General features: G+C 35.4%; 3 protein-coding genes across 3 annotated transcripts; 2 read left to right on the top strand and 1 right to left on the bottom strand.

The window, feature by feature from the left end:
- The first annotated feature begins 829 nt into the window (after positions 1-829).
- LOC125193550 (protein SRG1-like) lies at positions 830-2,363 on the top strand. Its single transcript, XM_048091370.1, has 4 exons — positions 830-1,125; positions 1,201-1,448; positions 1,524-1,851; positions 1,927-2,363. The coding sequence occupies exons 1-4, from the start codon at positions 880-882 to the stop codon at positions 2,173-2,175; spliced, it is 1,071 nt and encodes a 356-aa protein (XP_047947327.1). The 5' UTR covers positions 830-879; the 3' UTR covers positions 2,176-2,363.
- Positions 2,364-12,545: 10,182 nt separating this feature from the next.
- On the top strand, positions 12,546-14,019 carry LOC125196721 (protein SRG1-like). Its single transcript, XM_048095333.1, has 4 exons — positions 12,546-12,840; positions 12,921-13,168; positions 13,244-13,571; positions 13,644-14,019. Exons 1-4 carry the CDS (start codon positions 12,595-12,597, stop codon positions 13,890-13,892), a joined length of 1,071 nt encoding a protein of 356 aa, XP_047951290.1. The 5' UTR covers positions 12,546-12,594; the 3' UTR covers positions 13,893-14,019.
- A 3,719-nt stretch (positions 14,020-17,738) lies between these two features.
- Positions 17,739-22,149, bottom strand: LOC125195894 (cullin-1-like). The gene is made up of 13 exons (XM_048094173.1): positions 21,953-22,149; positions 20,882-21,073; positions 20,680-20,779; positions 20,246-20,431; positions 20,025-20,072; positions 19,741-19,944; positions 19,488-19,565; positions 19,248-19,337; positions 19,074-19,154; positions 18,905-18,967; positions 18,098-18,133; positions 17,966-18,018; positions 17,739-17,880 (listed from the first exon to the last, which is right to left on the bottom strand). The coding sequence occupies exons 2-12, from the start codon at positions 21,019-21,021 to the stop codon at positions 17,977-17,979; spliced, it is 1,068 nt and encodes a 355-aa protein (XP_047950130.1). The 5' UTR covers positions 21,022-21,073; positions 21,953-22,149; the 3' UTR covers positions 17,739-17,880; positions 17,966-17,976.
- Between the last annotated feature and the right edge of the window lie 280 nt (positions 22,150-22,429).

Below are 22,429 nucleotides of genomic sequence, written 5' to 3'. Positions count from 1 at the left end.
CCCCTACTACTTACTACCAGTCCAAATGAAATGGGAATCACATTGTTTTTTATTAAAAAAAAGCCAAGATACATCACATACAGAGCATATGTAACATATTTCCTTGTCGTAACCTTAAGAGAATCCAAATTACATTATTCCTCCTCTTTTTACCAAACAATCTCTATTTACCACTCATTTTCACTTTATGTAGATTATTATTTAAGTAAATAAATTTGCTCTCATTCTATTTCATAATAAAATTTTACGTCAAAAGGGATACGTAACAAAAACACTAAGCAAAAAGAATAGAATACATGCCAAAGTATCGAATCAAATCTCATAGCATCCATAACTGATGCTCTGTGTGCTCTAGGTGACGTTCCAAGGGGAGGGTACGGGACGAGCCTCACACTTGCTCGCGAAGGTTAATGTGATGATGGCTCGCAAATTTTTTTCCCATTTTTCTTTTATTTTATAGTTTGTATAAAATAATTGTGGTATTCCTAGTGGTACTAGGTTCGGACCTAACAAAACACATACCATAGTCTTATATGAAAAATTTTGCAATATATACACCAAGTTGTTTTAGAAGGCCACTTTTGAATTTAACCCAGAGAAGAACATCAATTTAATTTTTAACCAAGGTAGTAATACTATAAGTAGAAAATACAATGATAGTATGACACTCGTCCCACTAAAGAATTTCAAAGAATCAAGCCCATAATACAACAACCACTGGTACCAAAGATGACTAATTTTTGTTGTTTCTAGAATTATTGAAAAAATATTACTAGTACAAGTTACTACAATGCATACCCCATCTATAATTCTATAAATAGAGGCTTGATCTCCTCATCAACTACCACCTTCAAAATAACCTCAACATTTAACTTAGTAATGGCTCCAACCCCAATCTCAGCCATCAAAGTAGGCCACATAGATGATGTTCAAGAGCTCAGTAATGCCAAATCCTCAGACATCCCTCCAAGATTCATCCGCGACACAACGGAGAGGCCAGCCTTGGACAAGCCCATCTTAAGCTCTGACACCATCCCTATCATTGATCTCTCCAAACTTGCCAAAGGAACCACTGCTGAACTACACAACCTCATGAAAGCCTGTCAAGAGTGGGGCTTCTTTCAGGTTCATGTCTAAGTTTTTTTGCATCCTTGAAAAATAAGTGTATTGTTTTTCTAATTACTATGCTTTTTATTGCAGGTTGTGAATCATGGGATTGATGTGGAGTTGGGTGAGAGAATAGAGAAAGTGGCTATGGATTTCTTCATGTTGCCTTTGGAGGAGAAGCAGAAGTACCCCATGATTCCTGGAACTATACAAGGCTATGGTCAGGCCTTCATCTTCTCTGAAGATCAGAAATTGGATTGGTGCAATATGTTTGCACTTGGTGTCATACCAGACTACATTAGGAATCCCAAACTCTGGCCATCTAATCCTTCAGATTTCAGGTGATAATTTTTCACCACTATGTTGATTGTTGAGTTTCATTCATAGTCTGTGCTTATTTAAACTGTTTTCAACAGTGAGACTTTGGAAACATACTCAGCACAAGTAAGGCAACTATGCAAGAATCTACTGAAACATATAGCCACAACACTTGCACTAAAAGAGGATGTTTTTGAGGAGATGTTTGGTGTGGCTGTGCAAGCAGTGAGGATGAATTACTACCCGGCTTGCCCAAGGCCCGATCTCGTCTTCGGGTTAAGCCCGCATTCCGATGGAAGTGCCGTCACAGTTCTGCAACAGGGGAAGGGCAACTCAGTTGGCCTCCAAATACTAAAAGATGGTAAATGGATATCAGTTCAGCCCATTCCCAATGCACTAGTCATCAACATTGGAGATACAATTGAGGTACTTTTCTTATTAGCACAACAACTTAATCACTTTACTTGATAGTTGTTTATAACTTTTGTTTTTGTTTTGAAGGTTTTGACAAATGGGAGATACAAGAGTGTGGAGCACAGAGCAGTGACTCACAAGGAGAAGGATAGGCTGTCTATAGTGACATTTTATGCTCCAAGCTACGATATCGAGCTCGGTCCAATGCAGGAGTTTGTAGATGAGAATAACCCTTGCAAGTATAGGACATACAATCATGGAGAGTATAGTAAGCACTATGTTACCAACAAACTGCAGGGGAAGAAGAGGTTGGAATTTGCAAAGATTGTGAACTAGTAGCTTCATTTTCATTGAAAATGTCAAGATTGTTTTAGGACTTGTGAATAGAAGGTTGTTGATGTAACATATATCTCCAGTTCTATTATGTTCTCATATTCAAATCAAGTGTTTTTCTCTTTTGGAATTTGCCTGAATAATTGAAGCAAGTGGGGCTGATATATATAACTAGTTTTTTCTTTGGGTTATTTACTTACTATTCAGTACTCAACTTTTGTGATCTTTTACAATTTAGAGCTCTCAAATTTGTTGCATGAGACTTAAGTAGAATGTTAAAATTGGGGCATTATTGCTAAATTTTAAAAGTGGCTTAAATAGCCAATGGCCTAAAAATTGGGACAAGACGCAAACAAGCATCAGGGCCATTGGATCCCTTGAAAAAGAGTCGTATGGACTCAAGACACTACTAACGAAAACGTCATTAATAAAGAAGCAGAGAAACTTGATGCAGGCCTTTGGAACAAGAATGTGTCTAGTGCTGCTGCTTTGAAAGAAGCTGAAGAAGTTAGAACCCATGCTGATCTATTTTTCTATCTTAATTGTTTGCACATCTATGCATCTTCTATAGCATCCAACTTATGCATGTGTACATTATCTTCTGCAGAATTCTGAAAGTAATTATGCTAGATGTGAGATGAGATGATATTGCTATTGATGCTACATTGGCTCTCAGTCGTCTTCCGCTTCTGATGTTGATAACTTGCATAATTTAGCAATGGCGGACAAGGCCGCATTGTGTAAAGGCAGTGGCCCTCATGCTGCAAATCATGTTATAGTGCCTCGCAATCGCCCCAACTTTGTCCGCCTGCTTGATTTTGTAAGTTGATTTTTGATTTCTTCTTCTTCTTCTTCTTCTTCTTCTTCTTCTTCTTCTTCTTCTTCTTCTTCTTCTTCTTCTTCTTCTTCTTCTTCTTCTTCTTCACGAGTTTAGGGCTCGAAACCCCAATGTAATGTCGGCCGGGAACGGGTTTTGTGAGCGTTAAAGCCACGAGATTCGGAGCCCGAATGATAGGGCAGTTTAGATATTGTAGGATATAGCGGATCCAGAAACTGATAATCGTGGGGTCAAAATAAATGAGATAACTAATATCTTTGTTCTGCTATAATAGAGTCATATTCTTTCGACGCGAATATTAAGAAAAAAATGACCTTATTATAGTAGAACATTCTAAAACGAAAAATATCACAACTATTTTGAACGTTAGGAAATATATATTTAAATAATTATTTTAAATAAAAAGTTATTAAAATTTAAATAGCACTTTATTATGCTATACTATACATGATAATTAGGTTCAATGAGTATTTTAAACAACTAAATATAATTTTATTATTAAATTTATAGTTTGGATATATTTAATAAAATCACCAAAAGTCAAAATATATTCGACTAAGAATCCTTATGATATACTATAGCACTTTAATAGAGTCTCATTAAGATAAGCAAAGTAATAAAATCAATAAACAGTATATTAATTATTATGTTTATTTAAAATATGATAAAAATGAATTTACGGATTAGAGGAAAAAAAATATACTTATTGATTAGTACTCGTACTGCAAAGTTGAAAAAAGAAAACGGTAAAAATTTCCTTATAGAAAAAGTAAAAATATTATATTAATGTTGAAACTCATGCTAAAGTTTTCGTATCTATACATATATAAAAGGCGAGTTTTGTTCTTATTAATATTTATAAGTTTTGGGAGAGATTTTAAATACTTATGAATCTTGCACAAAATTTTAAATAATTTTAAAAAATATAAATTATTTTTGGAGCTAAGAACGTGTAGTAAGTTTTATTAATAGTTAATCGGCAATAATATAATTCAGTCATGGATATTGTGCCATTAATTAAACAATGTAACAGCTGGTTCAATATTAAATTACCTTAATTTGCATCTAATTCAAATAACTTCCATTTTGGACCAATCAAAGTACTTTAATTTGGTGATAATTGTTAATAAAATTTCCTCCCATCAGGCATCATCAGGCATAAGTTAGTCAAAATCGAGATTAAACCCTGTTGACCGTTAGTTTTTAAGGAAATATTGACGGAGGACCAAAATGATCAAATTTCCATATGTTCAGGACTACAAAATTCAAAGATAATATTTATGACCAAAAACGTAAAATGATCATATGTTCAGGACCAATTTTGGCCTTTACTCTATATTTTAATTAAGACTCTTTAGTATTGATGATTATTTGTGTTAAATGGTGTAGAAAACATAATTGAAAGGGAAGAAGAAAAGAGAACGGTTGTTTTGAATAGGCTGATAATTTCATTGTATAAAGCACCCTTTAAATAAGGATTACAAACAAGTAAATATGGTAGAACTTTTGCTCCAAGTATTCTTGAGCACCAAGTATTATAAAATATTTTGTCAATCACCTAACTGGAGTAATTGATTCCAATCACAATCTTCCATTTTCTAACACTCCCCCTCAAATTGAGTGGTGGGGTCTCCAATAATCAATTTGCAAAGAGCATCTTCAAAAACTCTTTTGTTGACTGCCTTTGTCAAAATGTCAGCAAGCTGATCCTCTGAGCGAACAAATGGCAGCTCTACAATGCCTCCTTCAATGTTTTCCTTGATAAAGTGTCTATCCACCTCAACATGTTTGGTTCGATCATGTTGAACTGGATTCTCTGAGATGCTTATAGCGGCTCTGTTGTCACAGTATAGTCGACACTTTCTGCTAGGAGCTAAGCTGAGTTCCTTCATCAGTCTTCTTAGCCACATTATCTCAGTCAGTCCACTTTTGATTCCACGAAACTCTGCCTCAGCACTCGAGAGGGCGACCACTTTCTACTTTTTACTTCTAAGTCACCAAGTTACCTCCAACAAAGGTAAAGTACCCGGCGGTTAACCTTCTATCATTAGGATTCCCCGCCCAATCAGCATCGGTGTACCCATGGATGTCAAGATTATCACTCTTAGAGAACAACACTCCATGTCCTGTTGTCCCTTTCAGATATCGGCAAATCCTGAGCGCTGCTTCCATATTGTCTGTCTGCGGTCGATGCATAAACTGACTTATGATCCCTACTGCGTAGGCAATGTCTGGCCTAGTATGTGATTGATAAATAAGTTTTCCAACTAGTCGTTGATATTGACTTCGATCGGTCAACTCGGCCTTATCATTATTCTGCAACCCATGATTAACTGCTATAGGCGTATCTGCTGGCTTACACTCTAGGAGACTCGTCTCTGCTAGGATGTCCAATATGTACTTTCTCTGTCTAAAAAAGATCCCTCTCTGTGACCTTAACACTTCAATCCCAAGGAAATACTTGAGATCTCCTAAAGCCTTCATTTCAAATTCCTGAAACAGGTTCCTCTTCAAGCTCTCAATTTCTTCCAAGTCATCACTTATGACTGTGGGATCTCTTCTTCCTCATACAGTACTTTCTCAAAAGCTTGGGCCATTTCTGACAGATGACTAGTAACTAGGCAAGCAACGGAGTAGCGAGCCTTCCTGTTAATCCTCTCAGATGTGTACCTTTTAGGTGGAACTCCCCTATTCTCCCGATGAGGAAGGATGTATCCCCCTGTGTCGGGGTCAACTCCTTCGACCCCTTCTACTTCACTAGCTTCTTCACCTGTGCTCTCCGCAACGGGGTCTGTTTCTTCATCAACACTTACATCATCAGTAGTAAAAGGAACCGGGATTACAGGGTTATCAATACTTACATTGGATAGCCTCAACGGGGAAGTAGTTGGGTGAGCGTCACCTTCAGGAACAGACTGTCCTACTTCAGAGACTTGCTCGGCGGAACCGCTTACTGCCGTCTCTGTTAGGCCCACTTCGAGATTACTTGGTGTTGGCATTGGCGCTGATATCCAACTTAGCGGGTCCTTACCACTACTCTCCCCCTGACCGTTGAGGTGGGTATAGAAGTATTCGGTTTCAAGGAAATTGCAATCCATGGTGACAAACACTCGGTTGGTTTTAGGATCGAAGCACCTATACCCCTTTTGGTTTACCCCGTATCCCACGAAGACACACTTGATTGCACAAGGGGAAAGTTTGGTTCGTTCATGTTTCGGGGTGTGAACAAAAACGGAGCACCCAAAGACTCGTGGTTCAAGAGTTAAGGGTGGTGGAATTTTGGTGAAGGAGGATAGGGCTTGGAGTGGTGTTTGGTGTTTGAGGATACTTGTTGGTAATCTGTTTAAGAGGTAGGCTGAGGTGGCAATAGCTTCTGGCCAGAAGTGTTTCGGGGCTTTTGACTCAATGAGCATAGAGCGGGTCATTTCTAGGAGGGAACGGTTTTTTCTTTCGGCTACACCATTTTGTTCGGGAGTATAGGCACAACTGGTTTGATGAATCAGGCCATTTTCTTGAAAAAATTGTTTCATGGCCGAGTTAACGAATTCCCTCCCATTATCTGATCTCAGGATTTTTATAGAGTGTTGGTACTGGTTTTTGATAAGGTTAAAAAAATGTAAAAAATATGTATAAACCTCAGATTTTTGTTTCATAAAGTATACCCAAGTCATGCGAGTGCAATCATCTACAAAAACCAAGTAATATCTAAGACCCTGTCCCCAATAAAAGGTGCGGGCCCCCAAACATCAGAGTGAATTAAGGAAAACGGGAAATCAACACGAGTATTATTCAAAGGATAAGAAGTTCGGTGGCTTTTGGCCAAAAAACAAGTTTCACAATACTCATCATGTTTAGAAACAAATTCGGGAAATAATAGTTTTAAGTAACCGATAGACGGATGTCCCAAGCGTTGATGCCAAAGCCAAGCTTTCCTATCGGCAGACCCGTGAGTTAGCATGGCGGCCCCTTTTTGAGCTATCTCATCTACATAGTACAATCCATCACGTTCAGTGCCACGTCCAATTATTTCCCCGGTTCGGATATCCTGCAGCAGACAGAAATGTGGTTGCATCAATAAGGTGCAGTTTAATTCCTTCGTGACATGGCTAATAGACAACAATTTGTGAGACATCGAAGGAATGTAAAGACAATTAGATAATTGAAGAGTAGGTGATATTTTCACAGTTCTCGCTCCTTCAACTCTTGTAAATTCCCCATTAGCTGTCTGAATATGGGATTTCTGAGGTTTATGAATCTCTGTAAGATCCGAAGCATCATAAGTTATTGTATCTGTCGCCCCACAATTGAATATCCACCTATCGTTCTTCTCATTTTCACTAGACACTTTACATGCAATTCCACAATTTTCTAGGAGCTTAAACCTATTTTTACACACAATTTGGGCATTTACAGGAATAATACACAATTTGGGGTCTGATTTGCACGAAATAGGAGTTCGGGGGTCATTGGGCAACAAATGGGGTGCATAACCCACAGGTCCCAGGATCGGAACCTGGCTCTGATACCATGTTAAATGGTACAGAAAACATAATTGAAAGGGAAGAAGAAAAGAGAACGGTTGTTTTGAATAGGATGATAATTTCATTGTAGAAAGCACCCTTTAAATAGGGATTACAAATAAGTAAATATGGTAGAATTTTTGCTCCAAGTATTCTTGAGCACCAAGTATTATAAAATATTTTGTCAATCACCTAATTGGAGTAATTGATTCCAATCACAATCTTCCATTTTCTAACAATTTGTATATTAACTTTTTGATGTGAATTAAATTGAAAGGTTTATGTTGTCTATTAATACAATATAAAATTATGATAGTTGTTTAATGGTATAGATAAAAAAGTGATTATTGGAAACTTTGAATAATTTTATAAATATAAATGTATGCACTTGGTTGATTTAAAAGTAGTTTAATTTTATGCATCGGGATTGTCGGGATTGCTTGCATGTTTGTGATTTCTAACCCTCGTATAAATTTACTATGATGAATTAAATCTATTCGTACATCGTACGAGTGTGACACTAGCTAGTTCAATATAATGAAGAATTAATTCAATATTGAAACTTATTGAAACTTATATTAATATACAAGGTAAAAATGAATTGGTCTTTAATTAATTTGTAACGAAGAAAGCCCAATCAATATAAAACTAATATAGGAAACATGACCCTTCTTCTCTAAGCTGCCAGAACTGATGTTGACGACGGGGCGGATATGTAGAGACTGTGGGGTTGGCGGCTGATTGAAGGCGTTTTCAGGCGATTCACCGGAGCCAGCGGTGGGGTCGGCCGACCCCACTCGACCCCACCTAGATCCGCCACTCATATAGATCATAGGTTAGATAAAAGACTGGTGGTATAGATGAATATAACAAGAGTGAAATTACTAGTCAATATAGCTAATTATCAGAGTCTTTCCATTAACGAAATATTTTGCTGCATTTCATCACCTTCCAAATATTTTGCTGTATATTTTTGTATGATTAACGTTCATTCGAAATCTATAAAAAATCAGAAGAATTTCGAATCGTCTCTATGATTTATAAACATCCATCCCACTAAGACTACTTTGTGGGACGTACAAGATTACAAACATTCAACCAATATTACACACAAACATTAAAACTCAAGAATAAAAACTCGAAATGTTTCAAGCCTAGAAGAGATGTGATCAAATTATATAGCTTAGCTTATCTCAATTTAACTTTTAAAAAAATGGAAAAACAGATGTGGAATGTTGGTGGAATGTTTTGTTAAATAAGTTAGGTTAAAAACCACAAAGGAATGGTCAAACCAAGATAACTTGATTACGAAGGAGATAATAAAAGCGTGTAGAAGACATTGATTAAAAGGGAATTGACATAAAAAGATTTAGGAATATTTTGCTTGTACGAATAGAAAATACGGTGTTATTATTGGGATTTGAATTGTTTGTGTCGCCACGCGTTGTGAGGGGGATTGATATTAAGTTGGTCCCAAATAGACGGGAAGGGTTGGTCAATTTGCAAAGAATAATTGGTTGATAGACTTTAGCACTATGTATGGACACCAAACTCAGATATATGAGCCAACTTGTATTTGTCACCTCTTGTCAACTCTCATTCTTAATTTGGAGTTGTTTTACTTTCATCATCAATATTACTACTAGAATAAGATACTTACACGTATTTTAATTGTAATTTATGTAATCATGTTATTACTTTTATATTTTTTAATTTTTTTTCTCTATATTTGTGTTTTGTTGGCCATATTGATGATTAAAAGTTAAAACAAATCTTTCGTTCCTTATGTTAAATCTAGTAGTCGGAAGATGACCCCTTCCTTGAGCGGCACGTAGATTTATGCAATTTTATTTTGTGTTAAATAGAGAAAGTAAAGTAAAAGAGAAGTAATAAAACATAAAAAAAAGTGTTTTAATTTTTAGTAATGTAAAGAAAAATAGATCATCTTCAATTGGATAGAGGGAGTATGAAATTTGAATTTGTTAACATCAGATAAACCAAACATATATTGCAATGCTAGGACTAGACACATTCATGCAAATGGCTTGATATATCAAACAAACCTATATGCATAAGTTTGGTAAACCTAAGTATGAATTTAGAGTTTTACGAAACTTATGCACATGGGATGATACAATAGTACATGAAACCTAAGCGTGGATGAAGATTTTTCTCCATTGTGAATAATGGAGTTTTCGTGCACCATTATATCACCAAACACATAAAATCTTCCTCCAATTTGTATGATTAAATCGGTTTAATTTAAAATGAGTTGCTATATATAGATGTATCAATCGATTCCCTAGACGAATTGAAGTCGGACCGCTCATTTAATAGGAGTACCATTTTCTGACGGTGATGAGTTTTTTATTTTTGGTTTGAATTAGGAGTGGACGTTCGATCGTCAATACATATTTCGCCGGAATATACCCCCTTCATCCCCGATTAAGAGTCACACTTTTCTATTTTGGTCCGTCCCTCATTAAGAATCACATTTTATTTTTACCATAAATGGTAAGTAGGTCTCATATTTCACTAACTCACTTCACTCACATTTTATTATAAAATTAATATAAAAAAGTGGATTCCACGTTCCACTAACTTTTTCAACTAACTTTTCTTTACATTTCTTAAAATCCGTGCCCGGTCAAAGTGTGACTCCTAATCAGAGACGGATGGAGTATCTTATACTCCCTCCGTCCCAATAAATATGCAACATTTGATTTCCGGCACAAGATTTTATGCAGTGGTGTTTTGTGAGTTAATGAAGAGAGAGTAAAGTAAGAGAAAAGAAAAAGTAGAGAGAGTGTTGTTTCCATTTTAAGAAACGTTTCATTTTTATTGGGACGGCCTAAAAGGAAAACGTTGCATTTCTAATGGGACAGATGGAGTAATTATTTGTTCTATCAAATTTAATAGATACAGTATAGCTGCGAGAAAATAAGCAGTGTAATCCGTTTAATTATGTTACATTGGAGTGCTAATTGAACGACTAAAAATAAAATCAATTGTCACAATCGTTTGATACAACACTTAATGACGATGGTGACATGGTGCTATTAAATTGCATGCGGCCACCAATAACTCTCATCAAACTTTTTTTAAGTCTTTAATTTCGTAACTGTTTCATTTTTTGAGAAAATGTACGATTAAAATTCCTCGATGAGAACGTCAATCAGTTCCATCAATTAAAGAGTACATTGTCTACAAATAGTAAGTTTATGAGTAGTGTATTACTGTAGTATTATTTAAACTCTAAAACACTCCGTATATTCTAGATATATGTTCAAAAAGAGGACAAGAAAAAATTCGACAACATTGGGAAAGATTTACTAAAATTTAATCACTAAACAAAAATGATAACACTAATTAGAATAAATGTGAAGGTTAAAGTCGAAAAACATATTTATTTATTTTCATAAATTATCCTATAAGAACATACACTCCATAAGTCCATATTTTCTTTAATTTTGTGAAGGTACATTTATTGATGACATCCAACACCAAGTATCTCTGTACAACATTAAATTTAAAATCATTAAGTTTGACAAAAAGTTTTTTATCAAGATCTATAGTCTATGTTATCTCCTGATTAATTTGGAATATTTGAAATAAAGTTACGTTCCAAAGATTAGAGTTTGAACAGAGAGCTTGGTAGAAAAGACTTCTAGTAGTGTATATTGTGTACGATAATAGATGAAGAGTTGGTGGTGTCCGAATTTCTATCTTTCAGTGGGTTCCGTCAAAATGATTTTAGTGATGTTAGAGAATGAGTTGGATGTTAAAACAAGTTCTATGCTAAATCTCCTGTTTTATTCTACTTTATTGGGTGTTGGGTGAATGACTTGCGCACTATTTGGTTTTGGTTTTTGTTCGAGGGTTAAAGAATGAAAATTCATGTATATTAAATATATTTACTTTCCAAGATTTCTCTCCTTTTCACTTGTCACCCTTTAGATTTCTTCATAGTTTGGGAAGATATATTTATCTTTCTATGTATTTTCTAGACTTGAATTTTCTTACAATTTAGAAATATATATTTATCTTTTTATGATAACAAATGAGCAATATTCCATTCTTAATTTAGAATTAATTTGTATTGGTCTTAGCCTATAAGGAGAATATGATGGCATCAATCACTTGATTTGGTCTGTCCAAATGAAGACACACAATAATAGTTGAATGGGAATTTTTTGGCCCCTACTACTCACTACCACCACTTCCTCTCCATAACCCGAATCACATCACATTGTTTTTTATTCAAAAAAAAGCAAATACACATCACATATCCTAGTCGTAACCTTAGAGATTCCAAATTCTATTATTCCCCCTCTTTTTTACCAAACAATCTCTATTTACCACTCATTTTCGCTTTATGTAGATTATTATTTAAGTAAATAAATTTGCTCTCATTCTATTTCATAATAAAATTTTACATCAAAAGGGATATATGGCAAAAACACTAAGAAAAAGAACAGAATACATACCAAAGTGTTGAATCAAATCTCATAGCATCCATAACGAATGCTTTGAGTGCTCTAGGATGACGTTCCAAGGGGAGGGGACGGGATGGGACGAGCCTCACACCTGCACGCGAAGGTTAATATGAATATATGGTGGCTTGCAATTTTTTTTCCATTTTTCTTTTATTTTATACTCCGTTTGTATAAAATAATTGTGGTATTTCTAACCATAGTCTTATATGAAGAATTTTGCAATATATATACACCACGTTGTTTTAGAAGGCCACTTTTGAAATTTGAATTTAACCCACAGAACAACATCAATTTAATTTTTAACTAAGGTAGTATAAGTAGAAAATACAATTAATGATAGTATGACACTCGTCCCACTAAATAATTTCAAAGAATCATGCCCATAATACAACAACCACTAGTACCAAAGATCACTAATTTTTGCCAAATTTTTGTTGTCTACAATTATTGAAAAAGTATTACTAGTACAAGTTACTACAATGCATACCCCATCTATTTTTCTATAAATAGAGGCTTGATCTCCTCATCAACTACCACCTTCAAAATAACATCAACATTTAACTTAGCAATGGCTCCAGCTCCAATCTCAGCCATCAAAGTAGGCCACATAGATGATGTTCAAGAGCTCAGAAATGCCAAATCCTCACACATCCCTCCAAGATTCATCCGCGACACAACGGAGAGGCCAGCCCTGGACAAGCCCATCTTAAGCTCTGACACCATCCCTCTCATTGATCTCTCCAAACTTGCCAAAGGAACCACTGCTGAACTACACAACCTCATGAAAGCCTGTCAAGAATGGGGCTTCTTTCAGGTTCATGTCTAAGTTTTTTTGCATCCTTGAAAAATAAGTGTATTGTTTTTCTAATTACTATGTTTTTTTTTTTGTTGCAGATTGTGAATCATGGGATTGATGTGGAGTTGGGTGAGAGAATAGAGAAAGTGGCTATGGATTTCTTCATGTTGCCTTTGGAGGAGAAGCAGAAGTACCCCATGATTCCTGGAACTGTACAAGGCTATGGTCAGGCCTTCATCTTCTCTGAAGATCAGAAATTGGATTGGTGCAACATGTTTGCACTTGGTGTCATACCAGACTACATTAGGAATCCCAAACTCTGGCCATCTAATCCTTCAGATTTCAGGTGAAGTTTTTGCACCACTATCTTGATTGTTGAGTTTCATTCATAGTCTGTGCTTATTTAAACTGTTTTCAACAGTGAGACTGTGGAAACATACTCAGCACAAGTAAGGCAACTATGCAAGAATCTACTGAAACACATAGCCACAACACTTGCACTAAAAGAGGATGTTTTTGAGGAGATGTTTGGTGTGGCTGTGCAAGCAGTGAGGATGAACTACTACCCGGCTTGTCCGAGGCCCGATCTCGTCTTAGGGCTAAGCCCACATTCCGATGGAAGTGCCCTCACAGTTCTGCAACAGGGGAAGGGCAGCTCAGTTGGCCTCCAAATACTAAAAGATGGTAAATGGATATCAGTTCAGCCCATTCCCAATGCACTAGTCATCAACATTGGAGATACAATTGAGGTACTTTTCTTATTACAACAACTTAATCACTTTACTTGATAGTTGTTTATAACTTTTGTTTTTGTTTTGAAGGTTTTGACAAATGGGAGATACAAGAGTGTGGAGCACAGAGCAGTGACTCACAAGGAGAAGGATAGGCTGTCTATAGTGACATTTTATGCTCCAAGCTACGATATCGAGCTCGGTCCAATGCAGGAGTTTGTAGATGAGAATAACCCTTGCAAGTATAGGACATACAATCATGGAGAGTATAGTAAGCACTATGTTACCAACAAACTGCAGGGGAAGAAGAGGTTGGAATTTGCAAAGATTGTGAACTAGTAGCTTCATTTTCATTGAAAATGTCAAGATTGTTTTAGGACTTGTGAATAGAAGGTTGTTGATGTAACAGATATCTCCAGTTCTATTATGTTCTCATATTCAAATCAAATGTTTTTCTCTTTTTGAATTTGCCTGGAATTTTTACTGAATAATTTAAGCAAGTGGGCTGATATAACTAGTTTTTTCTTTGGGTTATTTACAATTCAGGACTCTACTTTTGAGGTCTTTTACAATTTAGACCAACTTTGACCTATTAGTGCTCTCAAATTTGTTGCATGAGACTTCCGTAGAATGTTAAAATGGGGGCTTAAATTGCCAATGGCCTAAAAATTTGTGAGTGCTTTATTGCAATGAAGGGCTAATATGCAAAGATTCCAACAGAAGAGGATCACTTTTCACTGTTTGTCCTAACAAGATTCCATTGTTTGAAAAAGGTGAATGTAATAATGAGATCAAATCTTGGTGCATCACCATTCACTAACACCATGTTTTTTCACTACAAAAAAAAAGAAAAAAAGAAAAAGAAAATAAATGTTTTCAGAGTTCCATTGATTGATTGGAGAGCTTTTGTGAGTGGAGGAGGAAGAAGAGGAGAGCCCACAATCATGTTTGTCTGCATCAAGTTGGTGGTATAATTGGCACTACTTCCTCTGAGCAACTTGGCTTGGATTTTCTTGTTATGTTTGGATCTCGTGACTTATTAGAATTGAAGTCATCGTCAATTGCGAGACCATATCATATCATGCAAATTAGTACTCCTACAAGACTAGATAAATAGAAAATTCCAAGTGTAGGCTTTATGGCATTGGTGTTGATGTAGCCCTTGAAACGCCATTTCAATTTTCAAGACAATATCAAAGTACCCGTTGGATAAATCACAACACCTCCAACAAAGAAGACAAACATGAAGCAATACAATATTAGCATATTCCCAACACTACCCACGGCCAGTTTAGCAATAACAAATTAAGCCCTATAGTATTCTCTTACTTTTACTATTTCTCATTTCTTACTAGTTTCAGTTATAATTTTCAATTAAATTAACTTTTGAATTAACAAAAAATACTAAAACTCACTAAAACATTTAGATTGGAATAAATGAAATACACATAGTTAAAATAAATAAAACTTTCAACTCATATAGATTGGTAGACGAAAAACACCCGTTCTCGTCGGTAGCTTTCTTTCATGGTGAATGTCTTGCTTCAGTAGTCAGGGTTGATTGAATTCCATTGCAGCCATAACACATTGTCAGTGCTGCCACATCACCATTGAGGGGTGTGAATGAAGTGGAATACTAGCATTTATAGGAGAAAATCAAAATTATTTAAAAAATATATCGTTAATAATCGTTGGAAAATATGTATTTTTTAAAAACCAATTGTTGTATTAAAGAAATGAGAATGTCACATATCATATGCTGGTTGGGCCACACAACTCGTGTTCAAGCACGAGCAAGCGTGCAAATATTGGGTGCACTTTGTGTCACAACGCCGTACACTAATATGTACAGCGTAGTGACATGTGTCCAAATAAATGTGAATTATTGAGACAAAATAGTTCTTTTTAACTATGCAGTGAAAGTAGTGGGTTTGAAGAGGGAAATTTCCACCATCATCACTAGAAGGGCTACAATCATTAAATAATTTCTAATCATGCTAACTATATTCCAATTCCTCCTCTTACAATAAAATATAAAAGGGACCATCAAACAATATCACACATCAAAAATAGATTATTTCATTCGCAAGTACTATACTCTCGCAATCTCATTAAAATAGACATCTTTTGATTTTGATCGTCCCATAAAAGTAATCCACTTCTATTTTTGAAAACCTTTTTCTTTCTAGTGAGATGACACTTTCTAGCAATTATTCAATTCTTCGAACTCTCTCCTACTTTTTCAATTTTACATTAAAACTCGTTTCATCCCAAAAATGTCTATTTTTATGGAACAAATATACTACATTTCCTAAGATTTTATTCTCTTTAACACATAAAATGTGAGTACTACTTATTTAGTACAAAAAAAAATAGTGAAACCAAATTAATACTCCACTTATATGTTTTCAAGCTAAACTTACTCAAACAATCATAGTCTAGCTCATGAATAATTCGACTCAATTACAATCCTAATCTTATTCATATAGGAAACCAAGGTTTCTTAGACAAGTTTATAAAGGAATCAAAATCCTCATAGTTATAAACTAGGAACAAGATCAAGGTTTGAATTTTTGTAAAGTAGCATGTAAACAGTGTAAAAATTGACAGGCGCTAAAAAAAATCTCACTCACATAGTCACAACACCATTGACGTTTGTAACTGATCAACTTATTAAAGTACTTTATGTTTAGATTTCTATCAAATCATAAAGCACCCATCTAACAACATATATACGTATTAATTAATTGTCTCTATAGATTCAGACCGTCAAAGAAAAAATATTGATGAACAAATAAAAATATTGTAAGCTGAATGAGAATAACACCAGTTAGTAGTTACACCATATCATTCTAGAAAATCTAATACTCCATGAATTATTGCCGTTGAATTCACCACTCTTTAAATATGTGAAATATATTAAGTTGTCGTCATCATAAGAAGATGAAATCATGTTCCATATTTGAGGGAAGAAAACTAACGACAAAACGTGATGTTTGTGCTTTTCAATTGCCAACCCACTAGAGAAGAGCCCCTATAAATATAATATTAAAAAATGGAGTACAAAATTATGTTAGTGTAATTGTGATTTGTGGGATGACATCTTCAATAGTCATGACGGAAAATTTCACCCAATTTATTACTTTGACTTTGCTTAATTTATTTGACTGTCATTAATTTTTGCAACGTCATTACCTAAAATAAGTTCATAAAAATTTTAGGAAAACATCACTCTAAATTTCAAACTAACTCTTTAAATATTTATCAACAATGTTTAGAGATACACTTTCAACTCCGAAATAAACTTGGCTTGCATGAGGCCGCATGGTTAAATCGAAATTGCGTGAGGCCGCATGGTTAAATCGAAACCATGAGTTCGGCTCAGAATCGGACCAACAGCTACAATTTGGAACTTTAACCATCTCTCATGGGTTGAACCAAAAAAAAATAAAAAAAACACGAAAAACACCATTGAAAACCCAGTAGAAAAATTGGGCAAAATCCGCCCAAAAATAAGACACGGTATAACAGTATCAGAAGAAATACGAAATTATACACAATAAATAGGTGAATAATGTTTCTTAACATAAGGTTGTACAGCTAATACAAAACCAGCAAGAAAGCTTTGACACAGGATGACCGCTTTAAATTTTCACATTTACTTGAGAGAAAACCCAACCTCAACAAAATAAGTTATCCAGATAAATAAACATACATGATCTGTTACAAAAGGAAACCAGAAAATGCTAGACTTGTCTCACTGCCTCGGCCTGCAGTTAAGTTCTTCAACGCAGAACCAATCCATCAGGACAGTCCTTCCCCGAACCAGGCTAGGGCGAAATGTTCAAGAATTCCCTTCACAGAAAACATGCAGAAGACTGTACAGTAGACGGAGCTCGATTGGTGTGTTTGTGTGACTCCATATTCATGCTCACAGTACCAGCTTGATCATCAGCAGGCACATGCGGATTTACGCCAAGTATTTGAACAAGTTGGGGTTGTCCTTGTCCCGTTCAAGGTAGTCACGAGTGATTAGATCTTCGATCCTTTTCTTGATTGCTTTGACATCAGGCTTCACATTGCAAAGTTAGATTTGGGTTAAGGGCAGAAGATTAAGGAAAAACGGAAAAGTAAAATCAACCACGCCAAGAAAATGTACCTTGAACATTCGGCCCAATTGCTCAACACACTCCATAACCAGCTGCTGGTATCCCAAGACCTTCCTACTCTTCATGATACGCACAATTGAGGCATCAATGGCATATCGTCTGTCCTTGTCGACATCCTCAATCACTTTCTTCTTCTCATCCACAGGGGGAAGAGGGATCTGCATTCACACATTAATTAGCTTCATAATCGTAGTGGATCTCTCTTTCTCTCTCTCTCTCTCACACACACACACGCATGTGTACCTTGATCCTTCTCATTTTGTCAGTGAACTTCGAATTAAATTTCGCACAAATACCTGGATTAGAAGAATGATTTCATCTCAGATGAGAAACCATACACGGAAGTAAAAATAACGAAATTCAATATAGTTGTACCTGCTCCTGCAATCCAATAATATCTCTCTTTTCTGCCTGTTAAAATAAGAAATTTCATAGTTTCAGAAACAAAAGTATTCATGATGTACATTATGCTGCCAAAACTTAGCATGAAGGGGTAATATATTGTCTTACAGTTTACGGACACAGATTGTGCTTGTTACATCTATCTATTAAATGTAGTGCAGTCACGTCAGCAAATAAGATATCTCTTTTCTTTCAGAAAACAGTTTCTTTCTTACAGAGAACCTGAGGATACTTACTCCATACAAAATTTTAGTCCACCTTCGTCACTTGCTTAGGTTAAGAATGATTTATGACACTCAACAAAATTTCTTGTGTTCCGTGTTCCCTTATCTAATGAAGTTTAGGGCTTGCAAATAATGTAGCATAGCATTAAAATTGTCAACTTGTTCTGAGAGTAGATAGCAGGATGGGAAAGAATTATAGTATCAATTCATCATATACAAAATCTTCAACAAACAGAGCATTTTTTTAAATAATAGTATTCACTTTTTAGATGTCATAAGAAAGAGACAAATTGAAACTATAACCACTGGTATAGGAGTGAAACTTTTTTAATAATGCAAATTGATTCATTTCTAGATCACCGCATCATACAGTATGTGCATGAGAGACCGACTTTGCAGGTGATTTTCCTACACATTGAAGAGACCTTCAAAACCAAAATAAGAGATATTGTACACGACTTTTTAGCTTTTACCAGATTAGCGTGGCAATACTTACAACAGTTGTTCATAGGCAAAGTAACACAAAGATTCATCGGAAAAAATACTAGTGATTAACCTTTTTGGTACTTGCAGCATCTTCGGCTTGTTTAACCAAAGCTGTGCCTTCAGCAGTAACATGCTGTGAATTTGGGGAACCATCAAATGTTAGTCCTCAATAATTCAAATACAACTACGACATAATTAAATGCCAATTGACATTGACTATAAACAAAAATAACACAAACCTGCTTAAAAATGTGTGCGACGGGCTCTAAACCACGAGGTATTTTTGAAAATAGCCTATACATCCTTGACAAATCATCAACCTAATGGACGGAAATGTAATGATTAGCATCAATAACAGCAAGTCACAAAAACATAAATACGACAATTGACAGCAGAGACTCAGTAGCAAGTACCTTGTCATCCCTCAATAAAGCATGGCAACCTGAGTGCTCCTTCTCTAGTAGTTGAGTGGCGTACACAGATAAGAGCTCATGTTGTACTTTCTGTTGGAATAGAAAACACAAAAAAAAGCTATAAAGTGAATCTGACAATTAAAAGGACTTCAAATGCGGATCACGCACAGCATACATTCCAATAGTTGGATGCTAATCTACGAGAAATTTGTACAACAGTCATTAAGGAGAAATACAAACCTCAAGCAACTTTGACTCACTACTTGAATGAAGATAATGAGCAACCCTGTCCTTTTCTCGTTTCAAACACTCCTCAGCCTGGATTTATTAGACAGATAGTAAGAAACTAAACAGAAAATAGCTGCAAGCACTACACTGGCAATCTTGACTAATATTTCCATGTTAATGAGCATGTGCGAGACAAGTCTACTTTCAGAGGCCACAATTTGTTTTAGCTAAAAAAAAGAACAATATTTATTTTTATAAAAAGAACCTTTAACATATAGTCAGGACATGAATCATCTAAGATCCAATTTGAAGCCTTCCGGGAATAATAAGCTGCTGTGTCCTTCAGCATTGCAGCTTCAAAGTCATTCTCATAATAATCCATCTGCCCCATTCCAATCTCAACAAAGATATCCAATACATTCTTTAACAAAGCTCGATCTATTTGCTCTCCTTCTCGCTCTTGATCAATCTATTGAAAATAAATATATTAATACACCAAAAAAGGGGGAAACCTATGCAAAATGAATCTGAATTAACAATATTACATACCAGAGAAATAACAGCATCCCTAACTTTCCCAGATAACTCCATATATACCTAAAACAGAAAGTAGCGAATTGAGTAGAGGGATTGAAAGAAAAACTGCTGGGGAACAAGGTTCAAATCATTGCATCTGAACTTCAGTGGATTAGTTTTTTTCCGAAGCAAAAGAAAAAAGGGCAACTGATAGTTCGAATTTCAAAAGAATGATTTAGAGGCTAAAATGTTACCAGGTCCCGGAAGCATGTCAGACCAACTTCCTTCAGTGCTGGAAGTGACCTTCTGGCTACAAAGTACCGGTCAAGATAATGGAAGAACCTTGAAAGCCACCGCACCATGATTTTATGATTTGACCATCTTTTTACAAGCTCCCTTAGCATGAACTCATCATGCTTTTCCCTTAAAGAAGGCAAAACCTTCATAGAAAAATTAAAACAAACTTAATTCATGGAAACTAAACTAATGAATGATCAAAAAAGCTTAATTTGCATAAATGAGCATTTCAGAATACTGGATTACAGCATATGAAATTTTGATGTAGGAATTTTATCCTAGCTCAGACGTCAGAAACAAAAAAAATTCGAAATCACTAACTGAAATACGATAAGCACTTCCAGGTACGTGCAGATGATGAAACTGTTAAGAAATCATCTTCAGTCCTTACTGTTGTTGTAATGTACTCTTCGAAAGACTCCCGGTACTTGTCATATAACTGTTGAGAATAATCATGTGGGGGCTTTTGAGTGCACATGTTGTAGATTGTCCTGTAAAATAGAATCAAGTGAGCTCCCAAGCACTTGACAACAGCACAAAAATTTATGCAAATTTCAACAATTTGTATAAGAACATAGAGTGCTGAATAATACGTGTAGAGCATCATGTAGTCCTCTGAGCTGAACTGGGGCTCTGGCAGCCCTTCAAGAATATTTTTCAATTTTGTAATGCCTTTTTGCATAAAATCCCATCCTTGTTCTAAATCAATCGTGTTGCGCTGATTCATAGTCATCTTCTGTGCTAGACAAGATGAATACTGATCACCACTTAAACCAGTTGACAACCTGCCATGATACAGATGAGTAGACGCTCAATTCTGAGCAAGTGCAAAATGAAAATTCTTAACCAAAGTGGAGCCAGAAACAAATTATTGAGACATTAGGTCCAAAAAATCAAGTAGTAATTTAGTTGAAGCTACTTGAATCATGCTAACGTTTGTGTATCAGACGACTAAAGATATAGGTTTCTCACTTACTACAGAAGCTAATCAATCAAGCTACAAAGATCAATCTTAAAGTAAAAAAAAAAAAGATAATGGACAGAACACAAGAATACAGAGATGGCAGCTCATGTATAATATACTTCAATAAAAACTATACATTTAACCCACAACAATGCACAACCATCACTTAATTACGATCAATCTTAGTACTCAATGATAGAAACTCAGTATAGATATCAAATTATCAAAACTTAGTAAATAATCATCACACCATTTAATTTCAACAGGAGGCCAACAGTATATCCTAGTATATTTTATATCCTGAAAAGTTTCAATAACAGTACAATCTTAAAACAGATGCTTCACAACTCAAGTATTCCAATCAAAACCCATACCATATTAAGCAAACAAATATAAATAAATCAGCTAATGATATTTAAAAAACCCCACCAAAAAGGAACGAAAATTGGTCAAAATAACCACGTCTAATCTCCATAAAGATACCACTAACAATACCCCAAGAATTAGAAAACAAAACCCTAAAATAGAAGTATAACGAGCCAAATATAAAAAAAGAAAATCCTAACCCCCAGAAGGTGGAATTTCGAATTTGAATCAGCTAGAATCCGAAAAAAAGAGAGTCGTATCAATCCAATTATCCACAATCAAGCAGAAGAAAAACAAATGAAGAGCGATCGCACAAAATAATACGCATACATACAATTTCAGCTATCACCGGCATAAAATCCACGACCTGTTGACATATATACACTATATATTCGTGTATATATGCAAATATAGAGATTTGGAAGGAAGGTAGGAGGGAGGGAGATCCGAGAGGAGGGGAGAGAGAGTGACTTGGGTAGGATGCGAATCCCTCTGGATCTTTTTGTTTTTCCCTTCTGTTTTTCTTTTCAATCTCTTCATTTTCTTATTTTGTGTGTATTACATAATTTTCAAATCGTATACTAAGGTTTCCGATATTGCATTTGTGACCACTCTACTTTTCCAAATTGTTTTTGACCAGGGAACTATTAGTTTTGGTTCAGGGTTAGTCCTACTAAAATTATAGACTTATTTGATTTGAATTTGTCGAGTTATAAAAAAGTTACAGGCTGTCCACCAAAAGCCAATCATTCTTGAATATCTTCTTTAGTAACCTGTTTTTATAATATAGACATACTCACATACATGTTGC

Source organism: Salvia hispanica, chromosome 6 (assembly GCF_023119035.1).
Source record: "Salvia hispanica cultivar TCC Black 2014 chromosome 6, UniMelb_Shisp_WGS_1.0, whole genome shotgun sequence".
NCBI classification, from domain to species: Eukaryota; Viridiplantae; Streptophyta; class Magnoliopsida; order Lamiales; family Lamiaceae; genus Salvia; species Salvia hispanica.
Note: the sequence above shows the minus strand (reverse complement) of the source record. Positions and strands in the feature narration are given on the sequence as shown.